The sequence below is a fragment of the Pongo pygmaeus genome, chromosome 1 (assembly GCF_028885625.2).
Source record: "Pongo pygmaeus isolate AG05252 chromosome 1, NHGRI_mPonPyg2-v2.0_pri, whole genome shotgun sequence".
Taxonomy (NCBI): Eukaryota; Metazoa; Chordata; class Mammalia; order Primates; family Hominidae; genus Pongo; species Pongo pygmaeus.
In genome coordinates, this window is record NC_072373.2 from 119654512 (window position 1) to 119672030 (window position 17519).

The 17519-nt window shown below is 55.8% G+C and overlaps 1 protein-coding gene across 1 annotated transcript; it reads left to right on the forward strand.

Moving 5' to 3' along the window:
• The first annotated feature begins 2253 nt into the window (after window positions 1-2253).
• ALX3 (ALX homeobox 3) lies at window positions 2254-13113 on the forward strand. Its single transcript, XM_054448329.1, has 4 exons — window positions 2254-2656; window positions 8077-8393; window positions 11470-11598; window positions 11993-13113. The coding sequence occupies exons 1-4, from the start codon at window positions 2380-2382 to the stop codon at window positions 12299-12301; spliced, it is 1032 nt and encodes a 343-aa protein (XP_054304304.1). The 5' UTR covers window positions 2254-2379; the 3' UTR covers window positions 12302-13113.
• Window positions 13114-17519: the final 4406 nt, after the last annotated feature.

Sequence of the window (17519 nt, forward strand, 5' to 3'; positions counted from 1 at the left end):
CCTCTCCGTGTGCTGATTTGTGTGGTTCTGGAAGAAAACTCTCCCAGGAGGGGCAACTCCACTTACCCACAAAACTCTCATGTAATCTAGGGTCTTCTCTCTCCTCAGTTTAATTGGTAACACCATCCCAGCATGGAAATTGGCTCTGTTCAGAGAGTGGGAGAATGTCAAGAGAAATTTCTGGGCTTGAAAGTGGATGCAGGTCCCTGTGTCTCTCTGCTCAGCTCCAGCCTTAGGCCCATTCAGTCTGAAGTCAGAGGAGCCTTTCACCTATTCAGTGATGGAACCCACTGGAGATGGTAATCATCATCATCATCATCGCCATCTGTTAAATTAACACGGTGCATCAAAACACGAATGCTTTGCAAATACCCTACTTCCGTGTGTGGCCCACCTTTCTGATGAGGAAACTGAGGCTCAGCAAGGTTGTCATGGGAGGCAGAAGACTCAGCCTTTGATCCAGGCTGCCTTGTTTAAATTGTTGGTGACATTTTCATGGGTGATATTTGCATCCTCCTCAGTAAACTTCTTGATAACTCTGTTGAATAGAACAGGTATCCTAAATTGATGTCCTCCTAGAAAGTCAACAATATCCAATTTCACAGGTATGGGGAAGAGAGAAAAGAAAACAACATCCAATCAACAACTATTGAAAAACCTTATTAGTGGGCAAAGGTGATCGGTTCAAATTGGTTGCCCAGAGCTGGATCCACTAGATTCTGGAGAAAGGATACCTCTGGTGAGGCCAGAAGGGGAGCTTAATTTCAAGCCGAGCCTCCCTCTTGACTAGAAATACCAGCCCCAGGTGCTCCCATCTCTCTGGCCAGTCTGCATTCCGTGATTAGGGGCCCTAATGGCCATAATGCCTCCAATGTGGTGTTGAAACCAATAAGGCTTCAGAGAAGTTATGGTATGTTTAATAACGGCTTAATGACTCCTTGTGAGATGCAAGGCTTCTGGTTCCTGTTTGGTCTTGATTTACAGCCCAACTCTGGCTGAGGAGCCAAGAAACCCCTTCTAAGCCCCCAGCGGAAGAGGGAGGTGTTCACACCAGGCCTCTTGGATTCCTTTAAAAATTGAGAATTCAGATGAAATACAAATGATGTTTGACTCCCCACCTCTCTTCCTAGTCTCCGGGGGCATTGAAAATAAAAACAGTTTAACCCAGCCCCACGAGCTCCTCAATCCATGGGAAGTGAGCAGCCTCCTCGGGTCCTTGGGTATTTCTCCCCAGATCTTAGGTAGGGTGGTGGTTATTTCTCTTTTCCGAAATTCTAAGCTACTGCTCTAATCCTGTCTCCTTTTGGTTGGGGAGACTCAACTCTTAGAATATGCAGTTCTACCCTCATCCCTTCTGAATCGTCAGGCCTGGGGGAGCACAGCCCTGAGATCCGAGCTGCAGACAGTCTCTCCAGTGGGTCCCCAGACACTTGGGTCATCTGCCCACTGAAACGCATTCACTCCAAGCTGCTGCCAAAGGAAACACCAGCCCTTCTGCTCATCCTCCACCTGTTCCAAAGGCTGCCCCTGCAGGACACTGTTTAGTCCTGAGCTGCCCATGGGAGTCTCCCTGTCTGCTCTGGCCCTGTCTCTACTTCTGAAACACACCTCAAATACATAGAAAGACCCAGGGTTGGCTTGGCCCGACCTCCACAGTCAGATGAGGACACTAATGATTGGTGCAAGGACCCATAGCTAATTAATGATAGTGTCCAGGCCCAAGCTCCCCAGCACCCCATTCCCAGCTTAGATCTGCTTCCACACAACACTCCCAATAGCTCCTTTCACTGTGAGAAACAAGAGATCTCTAAGGGAGGTGTTTTTTGCTGAGGCAACATTTTGTCCAGCTCCTAGCGGAGACCTAAGTAAAACTGCAGCCTAAGGCCTGCCTGCCTGCCCGCCCAGGCCCTCATCCCAGGCTGATGTCCAGAGTCCAGGCCTAGAAGTGTTTGGGGGGGATGCCCACACGGCCTCACCCCTCTAGGGGCAAGTGCTTCTAGGCTGGATATCAGGACCACGGGTGCTGCTCTGAGCAAGAGACTTACCTGGATGGGTAGACAAAGGGATCCTGCCCTAGAGAGGAAGCTGCTTCATCCTCTCCTGAGCTGCCTGGGACTGGGCTCTGCGTGAATGGGGGGAGGGGGTTCCCGGGCTCCGAGGGGTTAACCCGCACGGGGCCACACGTGACGTGGATGGTTCCAGCATTAAGTCAGAGGCGCGGCCCCCTCCCCTGCCCCCCGCCCCCCGCCCCCCGTGGCGCGCGCCGCTCCCGGGGGCTCCGCGCCCCCGCGCCCAGGTCCCTCCCCCTTGGCGGGCGCTAACAGGCGGCGCGGGCAGCGCGAGCCCCGGAGCCCCGAGGCCTGTGCGCCCTGAGCCAGCATGGACCCCGAGCACTGCGCGCCTTTCCGCGTGGGGCCTGCACCCGGCCCCTATGTGGCCTCGGGGGACGAGCCTCCGGGCCCGCAGGGAACCCCCGCCGCTGCGCCTCAACTGCACCCCGCGCCGCCCCGCGGCCCACGGCTGACCCGCTTTCCGGCCTGCGGGCCCCTGGAGCCCTACCTCCCAGAGCCGGCCAAGCCGCCCGCCAAGTACCTGCGGGACCTCGGGCCCGGCCCGGCCCTCAACGGCTGCCACTTCTACGAGGGCCCCGCGGAAGGTAACGCGCGGCGCGGGGCGTAGCGCGCAGCCCGACCCTCTCTCCTTCTTCCTTACCCGGGCCCACCCGGGCCTTCCTGCTTATCTCTCCCGCTCGCCTATTTCTCAACTTTTTGCCCCCCTCGCCTTTCGCCACGGCTTCCACGGAAGCCGGGTTGGCGCTGGCCCGGGCCAGGCAAAGGCCAGTGCGGGGCGGGAGGGTGAACCACCGTTCCTCGGCGGCGGGAATGGGAGGCGGGAGGTCGAGGGAAGGTGCAGTGGCGACGGCCCGGAGTCCAGTCGGGCCCCGAAAGCAGTTGGACCTGGGAAGGAGAGAGCATGCTCTGCCGAAGTTGGACTGGAACTGCCACCTACCCTGAAGCCCAGACCCGGCCGAGGGCTGTGGATCCACACTGAGCCCTGACGAAGAAGCGCGGCTTTTGTGTCTGGCGCCCTTTGAGGGCCCTGAGGCTGGGCCTCGACCTAGAGTGGTCAAATTGGGGTCGGCTGGGGACTGCGGCCTGGCCTTGGCCCGCCTCTCCTCCCAGGGCCTAGCCTTCACAGGAAGGGTGCTGCCTGTGCGGCAGACTGGCACAGTCTGGCCGCGACTGGTCGTGCAATGCCAGGGCTGTCCTCAAGACGGAATAACTGTATTCTTATTTCTCATACTAAGCTGGCCTGCCTGCCGTTATGCACTATGATAGCCGCCCTTCTGGCAGTCTTGGCTTCCCCGCACTGAATCATCACCGCTGGGCAGTCAGAAGCAGCCCTGGGCAGCCTAACCCCCAGGCGCCGCGGGCTCCCGGGCCGGTGCCCTGTGCTAAGGCCGGCTGGACCGCGCCGGCATCCGAGAATGCGCCTGAAGGCAGGGGCCTGGCAGGCTGATCGGCAGCTCTGCCGCCGTCCGCCGCACCCTATGACCTGTAAGGCGTCTCGGCTTCCGCACCGCACCCACCTTATCTGCGCTGCCATATCCCGCAGCCTAGGCCCAGAACTGGATCCTCCAAGATCCGCCTCAACCCCCTGCCGCCGCCCGGCTGGCGCCTTGCGGGCCTCCACGGAGTGGCCGGGCATCTCCGGCTTTCGCCCAGCCGGGGCGGTGGGAATGTGTAGGGGAGGGCGGGGAGGTGTGTGTGGGTCAACGGAGGAAATGAACCAGTCCGCGGAGCTTCGTGTCTGTGCCCTTTGAAAGAGGCTTTCCTGATAAAAACCACAGTTGGGACTTAATGAGAAGCAGTTGGCCTGGCTCCTCTGATCCCAGCCAGACGGCAGAGGCCGCGCAGCGCGGTGAGTACCGCCAGAGACAGGTACCTGGCCTGGCTCAGCGCTCCGCGTCGGGCAGGAGCCAACCCCCCCGGGCCCGCGTCTCTGCTAGGCGCGCCGCATCCGGCACCGACAGCTCGGGCGCCCGGACCACACCGGTGCCGCGCGAACTGCAGAGAGCGCTGGTGCGGAACGAGCGGCCGGGAGGAACCCAGCACCCCGGGATCCGACGGCAAGGGTGTCCTTGACAACGAAATACCGAGAAAGAAAACCAAAGAAAGCGAACGACAACCAAGAAAAGGGGAAGGGAAATTGAACAAAACAACGGAGAGCGCGGTGAGAACGAAAGGGTAAATGGCAGTCGGTGAGCTGGGATGAACTAAAATGAATAAATGAGGAACGAACGAATAAAAAAAGCAGGAGCAAGATCGAACGAAATGGATAACTAGAGAAGGGGGAAAGGACAAAGAGGGAGGGAGCAGACTAAACAAAAGAAAACGGAGCATGTTTAAAGCGTGGAATATATCAAAATGAGAACAAGGGGGATAAGAAAATTAACGATTTCAGTTGAACGGAGGACAGGCCAAACGAAAGGGAGGCAGGCGGGTGCGAGCAGAGTCTGGTAGAGATCCTGGCGGCCGCTAGCCTCTGGCGCTCTGGCCGGTGTTCAACGGGCGGCCAGCGTCCCTGCCGCCGAGCGGACCTCGGCGCAGCGCGGCGCGCCGTGGAGCCTGGCTGCTTGAGGACAATCAGTCCCCAGGGCCGCACAGCCTACTTGGTGGGAAGTGGCGGGCGAAGAGGGAACCCGCCTTATTTCCCGGTTTTTAAAATAACCGGCTTGGAGCGTTTCCAGTCCACACGAGTGAGCGCGCAGCTGCGCCCCATCTGCGGCGCGATCTTTCACGAGGCTGGGCAGTTGCGAGCCCCAGAGCCTGGCGCACCTCGCTAGTCTCCCGCCTGCCGTCCGCCGCCCGCGCAGCCCCAGGCCGCCCTTTGCTGAGAGCGCCCAGCCCTGCTCTGAACCCAGGCTGCGTGCTGGCGCTGCCAGCGGCTCTCGCGCCCTCCGCGCTTGGCTAGTCTGTCCCCGAGTTTGGCTCTGACGTCGAAACACGCCCTCGGCAAGAGACTGCTACTAGAGTTTTGCCCGCTGCCGCTGAGGCCCTGAGCCGGATGACCCGGCCGACCGCCGACGTCGAGGAGAGTCCCAAGTTCTTAGACCCGGGCTGAGGCTTCTGGGCCAAGGCTGAGAACCCCCAAGAAGGGCACCGAGGCCTCACCGGGGTCCTGCCCACGGCGTTTATGTCCACTCTGGCTTTGAGTCTTCGGCGGGAGCTGCAGGAGCCTGGGCCTCAGCGAGTTCTGCAGGTCGCTTAGCGACCCCACAGTGGCCGGAAGAAACAGTGCGGCGCCGGACAAGGCTGCAGCGAAATGTGAAAGCCGAGGCTGGTCCCGCGGTCTCAATGGATGCCTTCTGTGGGGACAGTGGAGCACTCGGGCCTGCTGCGGCGCTGCCTCCTGGCTGCACAGTGGCTTAGAAGCAGCCGCTGGTAGGGGCTCTGGCACTCCTCCGGGTGAGGGGTGCTCAGGGTACCGCAGGCCTGAGAGCTGGGTCAGGGACAGAGAGCTCCTTTACTATTTTAAAAGGCTCCTGGCTTTCACGCCCAACAGCTGCTGCTGTGGCCCTTCGGTTATGCAAGCAGAAGACACCCCAGCGCTGTCTCAGGCTGTCTCCAACATGAGTACCCCGCCTTAACCACCTAGTGTCTGGATCAGGTGCAGTGACTCCTCTGCACAATCCATACACACCTCAGATGTGCCCCGTGCTCAGCAGAGCAGCCCTCTCTCTTTTACAAGCTTAGGTTCAAGCTGCTGGCTGCTATTCCTGGCCTGTGTTTCCCGGCTTCTGCCTTCCATTTATCCCAGTTCTATCCCTTTCCTCTTCTGGGCCTTGCTCCTCAGGAGGCTGCTCTGTGTTCTCTGAGGAGTGCCCCTCTCTCCCAAAGTGGGGGGATGCCACCCTCTCTCTGGTGTCCTCCAGGTAGATCAAGGAGGTTTCAGGGCAATGACAATGAGGAGGAGAGCAGTTCTGTGGTCCCTTGAGAGGGCTGTAGACTGGGCAGGCATGGGAGTTGGGCAGAGGTCAGCAGGCCTGGCCTCTTCTTTGGGGAAGCTGTTCTTAGAAGTCGTACTGCACTTTCATACCTTGTCCCTGGCAGCTTGGTGGCTCCAGGTCAGGAACGCAAGTCTCAGGGCCCCAGATCTGGTCACTTCCTCTGGGCAGGTCCTATTGAGACCCAAGAGGCAGATGAGCAAGCCCCAGAGCTTTGGAGGGCCTCTGCCGGGATGTCAGTACTCTTGAACCCCAGCCCTGACCCTCAGGCCTGAGCTACCCTCACCCCTTTTCTGCCTGGAGTCCAGCACAGCCTCCCTACAAACCCAAGACACCAAGACTCTTCCTTCTCAGGCTGAACATTTCCATGGCCTGCTGTGTGTATGCATGTGGTGGGGGTGGGGTGGGGGGGATGTCCCATTCCAGTGTCCCTAGTCTTCCTGATCATTTTCAATTACTTGGTTCAACATCTGTGAGTCTTCCTTCCTAAGCTTCTATCAAATGGAACTGCCCCTAAACCTGAAATGTGCTGGCCCAAGAATGGAAGTCAGGGACTGGAACACTTTCTTCCCTGTGCTCCACCTGAGTTGTGAAGGAGCCCTGGTCCCTGGGCGGTAGCTGTGGGCTACCTGTGTACAGGCCTGTGTACAGGCTGGGCATGGTCCAAGGCTAGGTAGCCCTGCCCGACTCTCCCAGTCCTCCAGGACACACACCAGGAGCTTATTTCATGGCCTGGGTAGTCCTGGAAAGTAACTGACTACCTTCCAGCTGAGGAGGACCCTGCCCGATTTGTCCTTCACAGTGCAGACAGGGACTCATCAGACCCAGATCCTGAGAGGCCCACTTCTCCAGTCCCATTCTCCCCCAACCACAGCTGTGATCCCGACACCAAGTCCTGGGAAGAAACTGCCTCTTGTGCCAGCTAGCTGGGCCTCCTCAGGGCCGGGCCTCCACCGGAGATGGGCCCAGAGCCAGGCAAGAGGCTGTGTGAGTCAGTGGGGCGTCTTTGTGGCGTCTCAGCTGCCATCCCAGTGGACTGTTGAGGAGGGATTTCATGGGGACACTGCTGGGGGTCCTTGCCAGAGGGAGAGGGCGTGGGCAATCAGGGTGACCTATTTTTTTCACCATGCTCTGTCGGTCGATCCGCCATGGTGAGGCTCCGCCAAGCTTCTGGAGTAGGGGTTAGCATGTCCGAGTGGGGCTGCTGGAAACTGTTCCAGTCTGCAATCAAGTCCTTCCCTGCCTGTTAAACATAGGCAATGGGGGAGCAGTCAGAAACTCCTGAGGAAGGAGGGGGTGGTCAATGATGGGAATGATGGGGACAGGGGCTATGCCCTGTTATGACACTGGTCCCCAACTCTCCTTCTTTGAGCACAGCCTATCTCAGCTCTGCTTCTCTATTGCTGGAGCTTAAGTCCTTGCCCAGACACCACAATTTTAGGAGGAATGGAGAGAGGCAATCCCTCTGGAAGCTTCTTTGTCCCATCTTGCCCTTCTTACACCAGAGCTGGGGAATTTGATATTGACCTGAGACCTGGGGTTCAGAGAATGAAGCTCAGCCAGACCAGCCAAAGGTGGTCTGAGCACCCACGTCCACTGCCTGCCTGGCCCTGGGAGCAGAGGCGTGGGCATAAGGGCCTGGGAACCAAGGCCTGCAGAGTTAGGAACAAGGAAGCACTTTCTGGCAGGAGCAGGAGATGTCAACCACCCCATCCTCACCCCGCCCTCTGCCCCCATTCTTGGCCTTGCCAGGGTGGTGGTCCTGCTGTGGCGCCAGTCCTCTCACGTCCCTGTGGAACGCACCACCACAGAGCACTTCCCCGAAATGAACCCCACTCTGGCCCCAGCAGATCCGCCCAGACCACAGAGCACATAGTTCCCCAGGGCCCCCTCCCCAGCTGGAGGCTCAGCAGGCAGGCCTCTAAATGCCAGACTCCCATGGAGGAAGGGAAGGGAAAAGAAGGGGGAGGCGGAGACTGAGGCGTCAATGTTCTTCCCCCTCCCTCCATTCCAACCCACAAAAGCCCCTGGTTCATTTGCCATCCTCCTTTTTGTGTTCTCCATTGCAGCTGAGGAGAAGACCTCCAAAGCTGCCAGCTTCCCCCAGCTGCCCTTGGACTGCCGAGGGGGCCCCAGAGACGGGCCCTCTAACTTGCAAGGCTCCCCAGGCCCCTGCCTGGCCAGCCTACATCTTCCTCTTTCCCCGGGACTCCCTGACTCCATGGAGTTGGCCAAGAACAAGAGCAAGAAGCGTCGTAACCGCACGACCTTCAGCACATTCCAGCTGGAGGAGCTGGAGAAGGTCTTCCAGAAAACCCACTATCCTGATGTGTACGCCCGGGAGCAGCTGGCCCTGCGCACAGACCTGACCGAGGCCCGGGTACAGGTGAGGGCACTGCAGGGATGGGGCTCTCTGGCTGCCTCTACCACACAGTGACCAGAAAGTGATCTGGAAGGGCTGGGAGAGGTGGGCACTGGTGCCTCCCAGAACCACCTTTCCCAGGGGTCTGCCCCAGCCTTCCCCTCCTGGGCTCACCCTCATGCCCAGCTCTGCTGCAGCCACAGGCTCTTCTGGCCCAAATTGAAGCGTATGCCTGGGTGTAAGGGCGGTGGCCTCTGGAAGCCATCACCTGTGTGGGAGTCCTAACTCCGCCACTTACTGGAGGTGATTTGGGGTATGTTAATGAATCTCTCAGTCTCAGTTTCCCAGTTCAGGAAAAGGGAATGATGGGACTGGCTGCGTAGGGACTATCTTGAGGATCACAGGGATGGCCGCATTTTGGAAGCGGTGAGGTGCTGAACACACATCAGGGCTGCTCCTGAGGTGGCTGCCTAGAATGGGAAGGTCCCTGCCAGGAGGTCTCAGGGTCAGTGATTCTCAAAGTCGTGAGGAGCCACCGACCTTGGGTCCTTGCCAGCGCTCAGACCCCGGCTGGGAAAGGCTGGCTGGGAGCCCTTCCCCATCCTAACAAACTCCCCCATGGAGATCAGGTCCCAGGGCTTCCCAGAGGGGCCGTGGCCAGTTTTACGTGGGTGGAGTCCAGCCTGTAGGTAGATAAATGCTGAGAAGGGAGGAAGGCAAGGGAAGCCCATGTCCAAGCATGTTGGAAGTGTCAAGCACATGAAGGTGGCAAGCAGGCTGGGGATGGGGAAGGAGTTTCAGTAAGAGTCTGGCCCAAGAGGAAGATGGCCATTCACTGGCTTGCACTGAACCGGCTCGATCAAAGCAGGCTTTCCGATACCAAGCAGGAGGGGTGAGTTGGAGTTCTGGGGAAAGGTGAGGAGGTGACCTCTTAGGCAGAGGAGTCTCTCTCCCACCATGGAGGAGACTTAGCAGGAACAAAGCTCTTGCTATCCCACCCTGCATGGGGCCCTTCCAGAGACCCTTTGTGAAGGCACTAGGGCAGGAGACAGTCCTGGCAGGATATGGGGACTGACAGGCCAGTCTATAAAGAGGCCAGCTGTCATCTAACAGAGAAGGCCCTACGGCTGCATCCAACAGGATGAGAGAGGCTTGGGCTGTTTCCCCTTCTCTGCTGAGTTCTCCTGCCTCCCTGCTCCTCCCAGGTGGCAGCCAAAACAGACTTCCAAGACTGTCCCCCAAGGCCTCCGGGGGCTGAGGTCATCAGGGCAAGAGGCCCAGCATTCAAGGCAACCCCAGATGATATAAGCCATGGGAATCAGGACCATGGAGTCACCTCAGCAGGCCTCCAGGGTGTGGTCTAACCAGCTCTTCCCGAACCAAGTGTTTGTGGGAGGTGGAGAGCACTTCCTCTGCTCCTCTCCTAGGCCTTTTCAACCTGAGAGGGTGCAGGAGTAGCCATGAGGCCCTCAGCCCTAGTCTAGAAGCTTCCTGAAGGACAGAGACCCTGGAGTAGGAATGTTTTCTCTGGCAGGAGCATGAAACCCACCCATACACCCTGCCCTATGGAGAGGAAGAATGAGGCTACACACCAGATAATGCAGAGGGCAGGTCCAGAGCCCAGGGTAGGCCTACAGTGGGATCCCCAAGGGAGAATGGATGGTGACAGAAAAGTGAGTTCCAATAGCCAGATTCACTGGCTCTAAGCTCCCTCATCCTCTGTCAGGGGAGGGAAAGCAGAGAAAGGAAATCCAGGCAGCTGGGCAGGTGGGGGTGGCCTTTTGCTGACCTTGCTGCAGGCCTGCTTTCTTATCTTGGCAACCTGGGAGCTAGGGGGATGGGGTATGCACAGCCCCTTCACTGTTGGTGCCTTACCTGCCTGCATGTGTAGGAATGACCATGGGGGCAGGAAGCCTGAGGGGCTGGAGTGGGATTTCTCATCCCAGCTGGGGTAGACGGATTACACACACACACACACACACACACACACACACACACACACACACAGCATTCTTCTGTTGTTACACACACACACACACACACACACACACAGCGTTCTTCTGTTGTTACTCCCAGCTAGATATCCCTGGAAAGCAGGGGTTGTTTTGTTTGGTTGGTTTTATTTTGACATTGTTAAATTTAGCTTAGAGGCTGACACATAAATGTTGACTAAATGATAGAAATACAAAACATATATACCAATACAGTTAAATGTAACAGTCACAGCACATATACCAAACAACAAATTCATCACAGATATGTACACAGATGTGCACAACGCACAGATGTGCCACCCCTATCTGCCAAGGGCTCACAAATGAATGGGAGAAACAGATTCCAAAAACAGATCATGGTAATGGAATGGGGTGAGTACAAAGAGAGGTCCAGGGTATTTTGGAAGTCCTGTGGAGGATGCCCATCATGGATGTATGTGTTGAGGGGATGAGGAGCCCAGGAAGAGAAAACCTAAGCAAAAGATGGAAGGAGCAAGATAGCAGTATTTCAGAAGAGCTGGGTGGGAGCTTGGGAGGCAACCAGGAAGAATCAAATGTGTTTGCCTGGCAGGATATGAGGCTGTGCAGAGAGGCAGGGGCCTTGTTAAGAAGCTATGCTCTGGACCAAGGTCTCCAGGGAGTCACTGAGGGTTTAAACAGGACCATGACCTGAACAGAAATGTCTAAGATTCCTCGGATGCTATGAGGTGGGTAGCTTGGAAAAGGAGATGAGGCGGGGAGACTAGAAACCCAACACATGTGCACAGTATACCTAGGAAGTACCTAGGGCCCCTGAGGCCCACAGATGCCCCCACAACACCCTTAGTAGACACAGCCAAGCTGGAGGACCACAGTGATTCAACCTGGGGAGTGACAGCTGGAGGCCCATGGGGCCAATTAACCCACTTTGGGCTTGGGCCTCTCCCAGGCTTCCTCCCAGGCTTCCCTGGCCTGGAGAACAGTGTGGATTAACAGTTGAAATCCTCCGTCCTGGAGCCTGCTCCCCCTCCCACGAGAGGACACAACCATCAACTCTCCCTAGCAGGCTGCCCTATCTCCTCAGGGCTGCCCTATCACCCCCTCAAACCCCCACAACCTGCCCCTAGGTCTGGTTCCAGAACCGCAGAGCCAAGTGGCGGAAGCGTGAGCGTTATGGGAAGATCCAGGAGGGGCGGAATCCCTTCACGGCTGCCTATGACATCTCTGTGCTGCCCCGCACTGACAGCCACCCTCAGGTAAGACCCCAGCCCTACCTGAGCCAGGACGTGGCAGGGTCACCAAAAAGAATATGAGGTCTGGTCTGAAGAGACCTGGAGAGCGTCAGCGTTCTGTGTGATAGTGGGTACACCACTTCACTTCTTCCTCTGCAAACTGGGGCTCTTGCCTGTCTCATGAATGACGCATGCGGAACACAAAGGAATCACAGAAGAAAATTTCGTTTTGAGAACAGTGGCAGGAGCCTCCTGAGATGCCACTGCCAGTGTTGGGGGTGGGAGGGGGTAGATCTGAGCCAAGTGGAGGTTTCCTGGAAAGTTTCTGGGGCCCCAAGGACAAAGAGAAAGCCCCTGGGTAGGGAAGTCAGCTCCTGAAGCTACCGGCTCATGGACCTTCTTTCCTCTCTCTTTTCAGCTGCAGAACTCCCTGTGGGCCAGTCCAGGATCCGGGAGCCCTGGGGGCCCCTGCCTTGTGTCTCCAGAGGGCATCCCCTCCCCATGCATGTCTCCATATTCCCACTCCCATGGGAGTGTGGCTGGCTTCATGGGGGTGCCAGCCCCCTCTGTGGCTCACCCTGGCATCTACTCCATCCATGGCTTTCCCCCCACCCTGGGGGGCCACAGCTTTGAGCCCTCCTCAGATGGTGACTATAAGTCTCCAAGCCTCGTCTCGCTCAGGGTAAAGCCCAAGGAGCCACCCGGCCTTCTGAACTGGACCACGTGATCAGTCATATGGACCTGCAAAATGAGCGGCCCACCTCCTTTTCCATTCCCAGCCGCTCCTAGCCCATCCCTGCCTGGACACCAGGGAGGAAGCACCTCTGCCTCCAAGCCCCAGATGGTTCTGGAGGCCTGGAAGAGCAGCTGGCACTGTCATTCCCCAGCAGGGAACACTTTACAGGGTATTTTCTCTTAGAATAAGGTGGGGCTGCCTAGGAGAATGGGCTTCAAAGCAGCCAGGACTCTTCCTACCACAAACTGAGTCCCCTCACCTAAACTCTGGGCTGAAGGCAGGGAGACACTGCCCTGCTTCCTCCAGACTTTGTCCAAGTCCATTGTCATCTCTCCAGCTAAGACAGCTTACTTGGCTCATCGTTCAGGGAACCCAGGAAAATGGGAGGAGGAGAACGCCGAGTGGACTGAAGCTCTCCATGATGAGACAGAAGCCAAAAGGGAGTCTCCCATGATGGGGTGGAGTCAGCCCTGCTTCCCCTCCCCACCAGCAGGGGGCGCGCTGGTGTCTGACACTAAGGAGGGTGTAAAGGCCAAGGTCAGCATAGACGAAGGCACACACTGGCTCCTCAGCTCCAGCCACCCTCAATCCTGCCCTGTGCCTGCACTCCCAGCATGCCATGCAGTCATCTTCCCCTCCAAGGGGGCAGAAATTCCACCAAAAATCACTACATATTTGGAATCTCTTCCATGGGACCAGCCCAGAGCTATGCCATGGAAATGATATTGGATGTTGGTCAGAATAAAACAGATTTCCACAGACTGAGATCCTGATCCCCATTTTTGTACAGACACTTTTGTTTTAAAAAAAAAAAAAAAAAAAATGGAGGGAGAGAAAAAAAAAAAAAAGCTGCCCAGGTGGTGGTGTTTTTTATACCAGGTGACTGTCTATCCCCAGGGCTTGGCACTGGTTGCTTTGGGGCTGGTCTGTGTCCAGGATGCAGGCTGGCCACGACCCCTGAGGGGCCAGCGAGGAAGGGGAAGGTGGTCTTGCAGCAGAGCCCTCAAGGCCGATGCATGCCAGGCTGGGCTCTGTCACCTGCCTAGGGTCTCTGTGGCTTTGGCTGTGCTGGGAGGCAGGGAGAAAAGCTCAGCTCTAGGGCTGGGCTCATGTGGCAGGGAAAACTGAGGGTGGGAAGAGCAGTAAAAAAGCTAAAATAACTTTGTGGCTAAACTGACAATGGACGGGAGGTAGAATGGAAGAAAGGGGTACCTACTGAGGTTCTGCGCTCCCCATGGGCTGGGACCCCAGGGTGGTGGGAGTGGGGTGGCTTCCTTCCAGATGCCCCAGGAACATCTCTGAGCTGTGGGGCAGAGATAAAAGCCAGAACTCTTTCTTGTGGTTTCAGAATATTACCCATTCTATCCTTCATCCTCACTTTCTGCCTTATCTCCGAAGCCTGGAAGGCAGGAAAAAGGTCTGGCCCTCCCACCCTCCCAGTAAACACAACCACATTGCTCAGAAGAATTCAGCCTCAACCAACAGCCCAGCCACCCCCACCCCACGCCTCATCTTTCAGGCACAGAGAAACCCAAGCCCACAAAGACACATCAGGGCTGAGCTGATTCCAGAGGAGGGGGTGAGTCCCCCACCAGATCAGATTTCCCAGCCAAGATAGTCGCATGTATCCCCAGAGGAGTCTGTCTTCCCTCCCTTCCTTCCCCTTCCCTCTACACAAGGGTCTGGCTTTTGGTGATTTCTTTCCTCTCGGTCTTGACGCTGGCTCTGAGGTCCACAGGTGTGAGCCCTGTATCCGGGAGGGGACCCAGCAGAGGAGAGTCAGGGTATGAAGGAGAGACATCCTTGGCTGCCACTGTTGAAGAGAATCTCCTTCACCTGGCCAGGCAGTAATGAAATTGGGGCTCAAGCCAACCATTCTGGTTCCAGGACTCACACCACTGTATGAGAAGTTTCTTCATCCAAGGAGTGATCAGCAAAGTTTTGGACCTTCTTCCCCACCAAGTCAGAAAGATGTAGAGAGAGAGTAGTTTGTCCTACAAACATTTTTGAGTGCCAACTCAGCCTGGCAATGTGCTGGGTGCCAGAGATAGAGCGATGGTTGAGGAAAAATATGATTCTTCTCTCTTGAGAGGGCTTAGAAAGATGAAAGGAGGGAAGAGGAAAGGATCTGTGATAAACCCAAACAAAGAAACCAGAAGTGGGAAGAGACAGGAGAAAAAATAAAGGTGAGCCAGAGGTCAATGAAGCAAGAGTGGGAGAGGCTGGCAGAGGCTGGCAGAGGCCAGGAGGGGACCCATGGCGGGGTGGGGGGCTCCTAGGGGAGGGCACAGGGAGGCCAGAGACTGGCTACTGGCTCTCATCCAGGGGCATCTGCCCACAGCTCATATTTTTCTGTCCAGTGACAGCTAAATGAAGAGAAAGCTAACTTTACAACCGCCCACTTCACATATAATGAATATGAATGGGCATCCTGGAGCCTGTTCTGTGGGATTGTCTGTGAGGTGACAGGTCCTCCTACTCACTGGGCCATCCCAGCCAGCCTGTCCCCTGGCTGGGGCATGAGCAGCCCTTCCACCTGCTTCTCATTAGCTGTGTCCCTCCTCCTCCCACACACCCCTAAGACACAGCCCCGTCTCCAGATACCCCTGCCCCCAGCCTCACTCCAGAGGTAACCTCAGACCTCCGCCCAGGCCAGTGGTTCCTCAAGGCCAGGCCTGTGCTCTGGCCACTCCTGGGAAGGGAAAGGGGAAGTGGCCCCTTCTGAAATCCCAGCTCCTTTTGCTGAGGCTCCTGTCTCCCCCAGAGAAGATGCCAGAGCCCTAAATCTTGGTCCTGGCAGAAACACGGACACCAGGTCAGGACTGGAGGGCCACAGCTAGGGGGCCCATCAGTCCAGTCTGCCCACCTCAGTCAGCAGCTGGAAATGCTTCTCATGCAAGGCATTCAATCCTCCTTCCCCACCTCTCCCATTTACACTTCAACCTGAATTACAACCCCAAAGTGCAGACCCTCTGCAGCTCCAGACAGAAAGAGTCTAGCATGGCCAGGAACTGGGAAGACCCTAACATTTCCTTTATCCAGCAGAGGAAAGACTGCCCCTGACCCAGCCTCCTCCACAGGCTCATCCCAGCCATTTCACCTGGAAGGTGGTGAGCATCAAGTGTCAGCTGTCAGAGCCTTTGATTCTGATGCTAGAGCCCCCTTCCTTCCCACTCAGCGACTGCTGGCTCCCCCAGCAATCTCTCCTCCAATAGTAAGAGGCTGGGACCAGTTGGACCTCTGGTAAGCCCTTCAGACGTCTGTTACCTATCATGCTATTGCTTTTACTTGCTCTTATGGTTGTGTCTCCATCAACTGTGAGCTTGAGAGAAGTGAGAGAGTGTGGTATCCTAGTAACCTGGATATCCAGGGCATCTACCACAGGGTCTGGCCCCAACAGGCCTTCAAAGTGTGATGGCAGGTTGCTGGACGAGTAGCTGACTCTTCTGAGATGCCTCTGGATTCACAGCAGCCAGCTAGGTCCAGGGGTTTTAAGGAGGCCTAAGACATGGTTCTGGTCCTTGAAGGGGATTTCTGTCTTCTAGGGGACACAGGAAATGGGTGCAGATTCATAGAACATTAGAGTTTGAGGGGCCATTGCCAAGACTAAGAACTGCTACCATTTATTGTCATCCCTTGTCAGCCAGACATGTAGGTTCATTTCCACAATCTTACTCAGCCCACGCAATACGGCTGTTATTAAACCAATTTTTACAGATGAGCCAACTGAGGCTTGGAAATTGACTAGCTCAAGGTCCCTCAGTGAGTAAATGTCAGAGCCCAAATTGAAAGTCAGGGCTGTCTCACTCCCAAAGGGTGCTCCTCCCTTGTTTTATAGCCAGCAGCCTGAGGCTGACTGTGCCAAGTGCCAAATGAATGTAACAACTATTCTCCTCTCAGAAGTCAGCTCTTTTGAGGACAGACGGAAGCCAGCCTCCTGGGAAATGAGCCTAACAGGTACAGAAGGGGCAGCCAACACAAGAGTCCTCTGGGACCCAGAAGAGAAAGAAATTTAGGCTCAGGCTGAAAAGAAAAAAAGACGGCAGCAACAGCCAAGTTACCCTGAGGAGGGCACATTCAGGGAACACCAGAGGATAGGCCAAGGCTAAGCTTAGGTGGTCCAGTTAGGACCTAAAGCAATGGACATTTACCATGAATCTTTCATGCCGGGGACGATGCTAGAGCAAATGTTAAGTATTGGCTGTGGTGAATAAATGAGCAAATGAAGGCACTGGTGGTAAGTGCTGGAGTATGACAATGACTAATAGCAAAGGGTGTGAGGGAGTGAAAAAAATGCGTGCGCTGAGACAGAGGCCTGGATTTGAATCCTGGCTCTTGCCTTTATATGACCTTGGGCAAGTTCTTTATCCTTTCTGTGCCACAGTTTACTCCTGTGCAAAACAGGGATTAAAATGGCATGTATCTTTCAGGATATTACAAGGAATATGTAAGATGTTATACATCAAGTGGTTAGAACGCTGGCTGGCACATAGTAAGTACTCAGCATTTGCTGGCTTTGTTGAAAATAAGGCTTTGAGAGGCATCTAATATTGTGCCTGGTACCTACTTGGCAACCCGTAAGTGGTAACTCTTACGATTAACAAGGGACAGCTCCCATCCTTAGAGTGATACTGCCTCAGGGTAATCTGTCCCTCGGTGGATTGAAGGAGCAGTGGACCCTGAGCCTGCTTAGTAATAAACAACATCTTATGTAACTCAATCACTTACAAAGGGTTTTCATGTACTCTGCCCGTTTCATGACCCATATGAGATTTAAAAAGCCAGAAAAACTTGGTGGCTCCAGAAGACATTTCTGTACAAAGACCTGAGTTCAAATGGCCAACCTGCCACTAACACACTCTGTGGCTGTGAGAAGCCCCTTCCTCTCCCCAGGCTGGCTCCTGGGCCTACAGGTGAAGGGATTTGCCTGCCCAAGCTTTATGGCCCTTGCAGCTTTGATAGTCCTGCATTTTCTTTTGCAGGTCAGAGGAGAGACAGGCCTTGACCACGCAGGTTCAGTGACTCAGACTTCATAGGAGAGTAAGAATGTGAAAAATCCATCTCTCCCTAATTGAAATCTCAAGATACATATTTCCTGTCAGTCCTGGAAAGAAATAGCAGAAAACCCATCATCCACACATAAACTGTGTCAATTCCCTTGTCCTGTACAAGTTACTTTGGGGCAAAGGGCCTATCAGTCACAGATGGG